Here is an 8094-nt window from a genome sequence, read left to right as displayed (position 1 = left end):
AATGCATTGATTCCTGTCTGATTAAAAAAAAAAAACAACACAGAGTATTTCTGCATGATTTAGTGACTCATCTACAAGGATCTTGACCGGCTTAACTAAATGGTTGGTGCTCACTCGTGTGGAAAAGGCCTTGGTGTCTTTGGATGCACATTATTTAGGTTAAATAACCTAAACACAATTTAATCTTGGAGAGCTGAAAAGCAAGAGTTTAAGCTGATGTCTCACAGCTTGAGACAATAACTACTGGAAAAATCATGCAAGCTATCTCATTATTTTTTGAGCAAAATGTTTTGTTTCAGTGAAGCTAGTATGTTTAAACATTTTTGGATGCAAAGTTTTGGATTTTTTTCTGGGAACAAAGCTTTTCTTTTAACACAACTACAGCTTAAAATGAAAATATAAGGAGGAAAAAAAAGATGATCAGATAAGCCTTGAGTGAAACAAAACGTTCAATTCCAAGTCAGAGAAAACATTGATTTTTAAGACAAATGAACCATTTTGTTTGATTGCTTGCTTAAAAGAAGTTTGGGTTTTGGATCATCCAGAATCATATTCTTTCCCCTACTCTTCAAACCAGAAAAAACATTATTCATATGACTTCATTTAAAAGGCTCAAACACTGTTTCATAGCTCTTCTGCAGATACTTTTAAGCAGTGCTAGAAATACTGTCAGAATAGGGATGTTAAGTGGAATTAAACAAGATTATGAATTTTGAAGGCAGTTTAAGAACCCATAATGCAGAAAATAAGTAAAACCTTGCCACTATGACCTTAGGCATATAAATATACTGCAGCAAAACACACCAGACGCTTTTGTTCTGTGCTGAATATGAAATGGGCTGTCTCGGGGCTTTCACATCCTGATGAGGCAGTCTGAATTAGTAGCTGGTTAGTTTTAATCCAGACAGCTCTGTCAAAAGGGCACCGTTAGCTCCATGGTGGGGAAGGAGCTGGGGGAGCCCAAGGAGGAAATCAGACCCTGCAGCAACTTCACGTCCCCATGGCAGGCCAGAGCCAGTGACCAGCTGCTGCTAAAATGTTGTGACAGAGGAGACGATGGCCCAAAGTGTTTTCTGGGAGGAAAGGGGTTGTTTTTGATAAACAGGTCCCGAGATGGGCAGTCAGACCGTGCTCTAGAGATGCGGTGCATGGGGACCTATTGTATGGGTTTGGAAACAGAAGCATCATGAGAAGGTGCAAGCAAGTCGCGGAAGGGTGATGAGTAGCAAGTGCACCAAGGTGAATATACACCATCAAGGGAAAGTAGAGAGGTTGTAGGACGGTTTAGCACCAGTTCACGTGGCAGCAGTGTGAAAGCAAGAGTGAAGGTATGCTCGTGCCTTCTCCTGCCTCATTGTGTTGGTGGGGTCTCTGGTTTGTAGGGTGCAAGACCACAGGGCATCTCAGGGACACCACTCAAGTTTCCCTGGGCAATGGCATCCATCTTTGGCAGAATGGTGGAGGACAGGTCCTTACTACTGACACCACTCTAGGCAGTTCAGCAAGGCTGGATTTTGTGTTGGTCCTGTACAGGAATATATGACTGCAGAGATGCAGAGCAGCCTCTGAGCAGTAGGGGCTAGGATCTGAATGTGGCCGCAAGGCCAGGCTGCAAGGCATGCAACGCTCTGCCTTCAGCACACAACCTAGACCTGTCACAGGGGGCTCGGGCAGCCTTGCACAAACCTAACACCAACATACAAACCATGGGAGATAGGTAGAAAGCTGTTAACCATCTTAGCAGAATCACTTGCTACTCTACAAAGAGCTCCTGGGTAGGATAGCAGGTGAAAAGGGCTCCAGCTAAACCTTTATGATCCCTCTTGACTAGGTCCTCCTTCAAATCTCTTTACTGTCTGATCTTTAAGTATTTCCCACTGGAGACCCATATGACAGCTACAACAACCTCTCCTGCTCCTGTGTGCAATTCTGGCTCCAGCTGTGAGGACATGAGCTTGTAGAACAACTGGACATGTTGCTATTCCTGTGCCAAACCTTCCTCAGTCCCCTGGGACATTCCCAGTGGACTTGAGCCAGTTTCCTTGCTGTGAATCTCCAGTCTAAACCGGAGACACCGTTGGACGTCTGTAGAAAAAGCAGGTATAGAAAGAGAGAAATGTCTATTAAAAAGAGGGGAAGTGAGAGCACAAAAGATTTCACAGAAGAAATCTCGATTACTAAGCCAAACCATGCCAGCAGACAGCCAACACACACAACAGCCAACTCATGGAGTCACCATACCGTCTGACGTTGCAAGAGATGGGACTACCACCACTCATACACTCTTGCTTCATAAAGAAAATCTGTAGTGGAGGGAGGGCTAGAAACCCCTTTCCCAAGCCTCTGAACAGTCTGGCTTTGACAAGAAAACCCAGCTAGGAGATGTTCTAACAACTGACCCCATGGAGCAGACATCGTCTACAAACAGGCAAGGGTTTGTGGGGCTGCAAAGCAAGGTTGATACAAGGTTGGTCAAGAGTAAAGAGGACTGCAGGAAGACAAGTCCTGCCACCATGTAAAAGTAAAGAGACACTTTAAAGTCCAAGTGGCCAAAGAATCTACACTGAAATAAAGAAATCAGGCTCTTTTTTTTTTTTAAAAAAAAAGGATACATCGCTTAGTGTATTTTTTTAAGCTTGTTGGACACCATACTGAAGCACTGTAAAGCTGTCAGAGAAATTATATACTTTTTTCTGTTGTCAACAAAAGCGTGCTTTTATGGAGTCAATTAGCCACAAATTATGAACACACATCACTTGTCTGAGAATGAATTATAGTACAACCCAATAAACATAACTGTCTTTGCTCACTGGTCATTGCCCTGATGAGGAGGCCATTGGACTTTCCTATCCAACCATAAAGGAAACTTCATGTTCATTTGTGTTTCATCCTGCAAGCATGCCTCTTTCAAGTGCTGCAGTGCTACAGTGTGAGGGGAAACGGGGTCATTGGTATTACTGCTCTGACGTGCATACCTGAGCATGAGCTCAGTGTATAAAATGCAATTACATCGGTGGAAAGAGTTCATATAAGCTGGGATGGCATGAGTGCTTGGATCTACAACGGAGCCTATAGCTGCTGTCATATTTGATAGAGAAGCAGCCAACGTCATCTTTACAGAGTACATTGTGTGCCCTCCACAGACCTTAGAGCCCTTTTTGAAGGTGGAGAGCCACAGTCTTATCAAGTTTTTTAGTTTTGTTTGTTTTTTTTTTTTTGGTCGGTTGGAAGGGTTGCTTTTCCTTTCATTTTTTTTTAACAGATGGGGAAAATGAGGCACAGAAAGGTGGTGTGACTTGCCCACAATTGGTGGTAGACCTTGAACCTCGCAGTCTCGCTCACGGCTGCTCAGGTCCCACCTGGGACATGGTGAGAAGGAAGGGCTGCCCACTTGTTCCCGAGGCGAGGAGAACCACAGCTCCTCCCGGAGCGAGGGGAAGGGGTGTCACTCTCAGCGGCGATGTCTGGCAGGGGGACAATGGCACGCATGGTTTCTGCCAGCCCCGAGAGGCAAGAGAAGCAAGGAACCTGAAATGGTGAGCCAGGAGTTTGTTGGTCAGGCACTGAGCGAGAGGACGCAGCTCTACAGGATGCACTCATGCCTCTCTGTGGCTTTCAGGGCCTCGTGCATGCTGGCGGCAGAGAGCCTCCTGTTGATGTTCCTGTATCTGCACCGCAGAAGGTTCCAGAAAGTAGTCCTCAAGTCTCGGTTAAAGAAAGCGTAAATCAAGGGGTTGATGAGGGAGTTGGTGTATCCCAGCCAGAGCAGAGTCCTCTCCAGCCGTAGGGGCATGCAGCTGCAGCGGATGCCGCAGATGAAAGGCCGAGCCGTTGACATCAGGAAGAATGGAAGCCAGCAAAATGTGAACGCCCCCACGATAATGCCGAGGGTCCTGGCTGCTTTCTGCTCCCGTTTGAAGATGGAAATATTCTTTCGGTCTTGCCGGAGCAGTTTGGAGAGCGTGGCGCATTCCTCCACCGCTTTGGTACGCTTGGAGCTGTGGTGGCTCCGGCTGGAGGCCTCTAGGCAGTAGACGCCCTCCTCTTCGTAGTGTTTGGGGAAGTTCATGAAGCGGTGCTTCTCGGCGCTGACCTTGGCGGCTTTGTAGATCCGGCTGTACATGACGAGCATGACCGCCATGGGGATGTAGAAGGCAACCCCCGTGGAGTAGACTGTGTACCCAAAGTCCTGGCTGATGAGACAGACTCTTTCCACGGTGACGTTCTTGGCCCAGCCAAAAAGAGGAGGAAGGGTGATGGAGGCAGACAGGAGCCAAACAATGAAGACCATCTTGGCCATCAGCTTCCCATTTTGTCTCACGGGGTACGTCAGCGGCCGAGTGATCCCCAGATACCTGGAGAAGAGAAGAGTTGTAAACGGTTAGGAGGGTCGCAAGGTGTGAATGCTGTTGGGTGGTTTTCATTCCTAATCAGCTGTTAATGCTCTGTCACAGGAGAATTTCAGCCATGGGTGGGGACAAGAAATGAATCCCCCAAATGAAAGTGTTCCCAGAGACACGCAGCTGCAGTATCGTCTGTGAAATGCATTTCACACCCCTTCAGCTCTCGTCTAAACACCCTGTTTTGACTATTCCCCACTGCTTTCTTGCAGCCACTCCATGCATGACACAAGATGTCATTTAACCGCTGAGTGCAGTCCGAGCTCCACATGGTTTCCTGGGGAATAAAAATGCTTAAAAAAGGTTCGTTTTCCACCAGAACTAGTTTGTACAGAGGACATGACAACTTCCAGCCATGGTATGTAACTCACTCCAGACTGTCACCCTCCCAGGGAAACATCCAGGAGTGGGATGGGTGATCCACAGAGTAACTCTTGCACCAGGATACGTCAGGACTGACTCCAGATGAAACGAATTGGCTCATACCAGTGTTTAACGGGAAGTGGGGTGGACAATACCTTTCTCTTATTTGTCCAGGCAACTGGGAAACTCGGGGAAGAAATACAACCTGCAGCTGAGATGCCCCTGAGGCGGTGTGCGAGCAAGGACCAATCTTGCCTTTGGGCAGACTTAAGGATGTGTCTGGATGGGCACAGAAAGCAAAGCTGGTGATCGGGTGATGGACTGCGGTGCAAGACTGACAGCTGTTGACTCACACCCTCTTTCAGCTGATGGATTGTGTGTTTGCATCTTGCAGCACTGGCACCCATGGGAGACACCACTGTCAGCAGCGCAACCCATCACTCCCCTCTCTCATCCTGGCCTGTATCAGAACTAGTGTGGCCAGCAGGAGCAGGGAAGTGATCGTGCCCCTGTACTCGGCACTGGTGAGGCCACGCCTCGAACACTGTGTTCAGTTTTGGGCCCCTCACTACAAGAAGGATGTTGAGATGTTGGAACGTGTCCAGAGAAGGACAACGAGGCTGGTGAGGGGTCTGGAGAACAAGTCTGATGAGGAGCGGCTGAGGGAACTGGGGTTGTTTAGCCTGGAGAAAAGGAGGCTGAGGGGAGACCTCATCGCTCTCTACAACTACCTGAAAGGAGGCTGTAGTGAGGTGGGTGTTGGTCTCTTCTCCCAAGTAACAAGCGAAAGGACGAGAGGAAACAGCCTCAAGTTGTGCCAGGGGAGGTTTAGATTGGATGTGAGGAAAAATGTCTTTACTGAAAGAGTAGTTAAACATTGGAACAGGCTGCCCAGGGAAGTTGGGTTGATGGTTGGACTCGATGATCTTGGAGGTCTCTTCCAACCTTAATGATTCTATGATTCTATGATTCCATCTAGCCTGCAATATTAGGACAAACCTACAGGTTCCTGCAACATCTGCTGGAGGTGACCTCCAGAAAATAAGACAGGAGCAAACAGCTGGAGCGCTTTGCTCCCTTGCACGGCTCATAGCTCCTGAAGTGATGGTGTCCAGCCCTCCCTGGGGAATAAAATGAGAGGACCTCTGAGCAGGAGATCCCAAAAGCATGTGGTGACACACAGATTCACAAATCCTGATGCCTGGAGTTAGGAGTTACCTTGTTAGCTGGGCTGAAAGGAGCTGGAGACTGCATCACCCATCAGCTCCTGGTTAGACTATGGGGTGTAATTTTGAACCATCCCCAGCCTCGATTGAGAGCGTTCGTGTGACTATGAAATTGTGTCAACTGTTAGTTGGTAAATTGCAATTGCAAACTAATAAATCGGTAGGCAGCTGGCCACTGTCAGACAACATTCCCACCAAAAAACGTCTGCCTGCTATCCCGTCTCAATCAGTCCAGCAAAAACCTCCAGCTGTCAAATGGATTTCTTTTATGCTACAGCCTTTTTGATTCTGCCTGCTCTCAGGATTTTGTAGGCATTTTTAGGCAGGACCACATCACCTCTTAATTGTCTTGGATAAACTGTGTCAGTCCAAAGGGGCAGTGAGAACAGCAGCTGTATGGATACTTTTTGCTGAAAGCTGTTCAAGGGAAGAACGGGCTTTTCTGCCAAAAGGAGAATTTCTGCAGAGAATTTTACCTCTGTTGTATCATCATTTTTTTCCAACAATCAGTCTCATTGTAAGTGTTAGGAGATTTTTCTTCCCTGATTATTTCCCTTTTCCAGATCCTCCCCCAAGGTTGGAAGAAGATGGAAATAAAAAAAATAATCCAATTCCTCCTCCTTTCCTCACTGCTAAATAAATTCAAAGCCCAAAGTATTCTCCCCTGACTCCCCAATAAAATGAATTGGAGTTCATTCACTGAGTTATTCTTTTTCTGTTTTCCACTGTATTTTCTTTGGCTGGCCTTGCTCACAAAACCCAAGCAAAACTCTCCGCGACCACCTATGCTACTTGAACGCCCAGCAGTGGTACAGGCTGAAGGACGACATTCACGGATGCAAAGGCAACGCAACCTCTCCGGATGGGGAAGGGCTTTTAACCCCATCACCCCATGGGGCCCTGTCTATGAAGGAGGAGACCTGGTGAGATGGAGACGGACAACAGGGCTGGGTTTGGTGCTGTTCTTCCAAAACATACCATCTCTTCCTTCTTACCTGGGCTGAGCACAGCGAGAAGTGATGAGCCCGGCTGGAAGACCGGGACTCGGAGAGATGGGTGGGAGCAGGTTGGAGGGATGCTGCCAAATATCCCTCCCGCTGTAGGAAGGGGCTATGGAGGGAGAGCGGACCTGATGTCCCCTAGGCCGGGAGAAAACCATACCCTGCTGTTGCATCTCCAAATTCAGCACCCAAAAAATCACTCCTCTGTATATCCAAGCCAAGAACTTTGCAAACTCGTATATGCTGTGTTGTGTGATATCCTTTATCATGCTGTTACTGGGTTTTCTTCAGAAGCCAGTCCACTCGGGATTTGCTGAAACTTCAAGGAATTTACAGGCTAGCCAAGCAAAATGCACAGTGACAAGACTTAAAAAGTAGACAAAGCTGACACATTTCATCTGCGGGTGCCCTGTGCAGTCGCTGTTGGAGGAAATGGGGCTGTTTTGAGGTCTTTGCTTATAATTTTTATGAGAGCAGGAAGACCTCAAAATAGGCCAGCGTTCACAGCGGTGCGGGAGGTGGGATTGCACAGACATGCAATGAAATGCAAATCAAATTATCTTGCTTTGATTCTTTTCCTTTTGTGTGTGTGTGTGTGTGTGTGTGTGTCTTGTTGTTAATCAAGTTCAGTGGTAATCAGGTAACAAAAGCCAGTTCCCAGAGCAGTGATTTACCGGCTGTTTGTGCGGCTTTGCGGGACCCCCGCCGTGCAGAGCTGATTGTGTAGCCACTGGTTCCTTGTGCAATAAACTCCTTCCACATCCTCGCTCCCGCGGATGCCTGGGCAGCCTGAGCCCTGGCCGCGGGGCAGGAGACCTGCCCCAGGCTGGGCTCCACCATCAACCCCATGGATGAGCAAATTCAGCACATTTATTCTACGCTCAATGGTAATAATTGATTCCTTATGTCAGGGATTAAATAATAAAGAAAAACAAAACCTCTCCAGTGTGCCTCTATCTCCTTTCTTCAGCTGGCAAACTGGGAAAGGACGAACCTTTGCTCACACAGGTTGGCTGAGCCCAAATGACCCCAGAATTGGGGTTTCCTGGACTCCACTCTTTTACCAAAATCTCGCCTCCTCTGGGGCAAACTTAAGCTCCGTAC

The 8094-nt window shown here is 47.6% G+C and overlaps 1 protein-coding gene across 1 annotated transcript in view; it reads right to left on the bottom strand.

Annotated features, from left to right (window-relative positions):
- Positions 1-3556: 3556 nt before the first annotated feature.
- LOC103924221 (5-hydroxytryptamine receptor 7-like) overlaps positions 3557-8094 on the bottom strand; it is a 9567-nt gene continuing 5029 nt past the window's right edge. The window contains exon 2 of the mRNA XM_009332709.1: positions 3557-4355. Within this exon, the coding sequence (XP_009330984.1) occupies positions 3584-4355 (772 nt within the window). The 3' untranslated portion in view covers positions 3557-3583. The remainder of the gene's footprint in view (positions 4356-8094) is intronic.

The sequence above is a fragment of the Pygoscelis adeliae genome, unplaced genomic scaffold (genome assembly GCF_000699105.1).
Source record: "Pygoscelis adeliae isolate BGI_AS28 unplaced genomic scaffold, ASM69910v1 Scaffold29, whole genome shotgun sequence".
In the NCBI taxonomy this organism is placed as follows: Eukaryota; Metazoa; Chordata; class Aves; order Sphenisciformes; family Spheniscidae; genus Pygoscelis; species Pygoscelis adeliae.
This window is presented reverse-complemented; position numbering and strand designations above follow the sequence as displayed.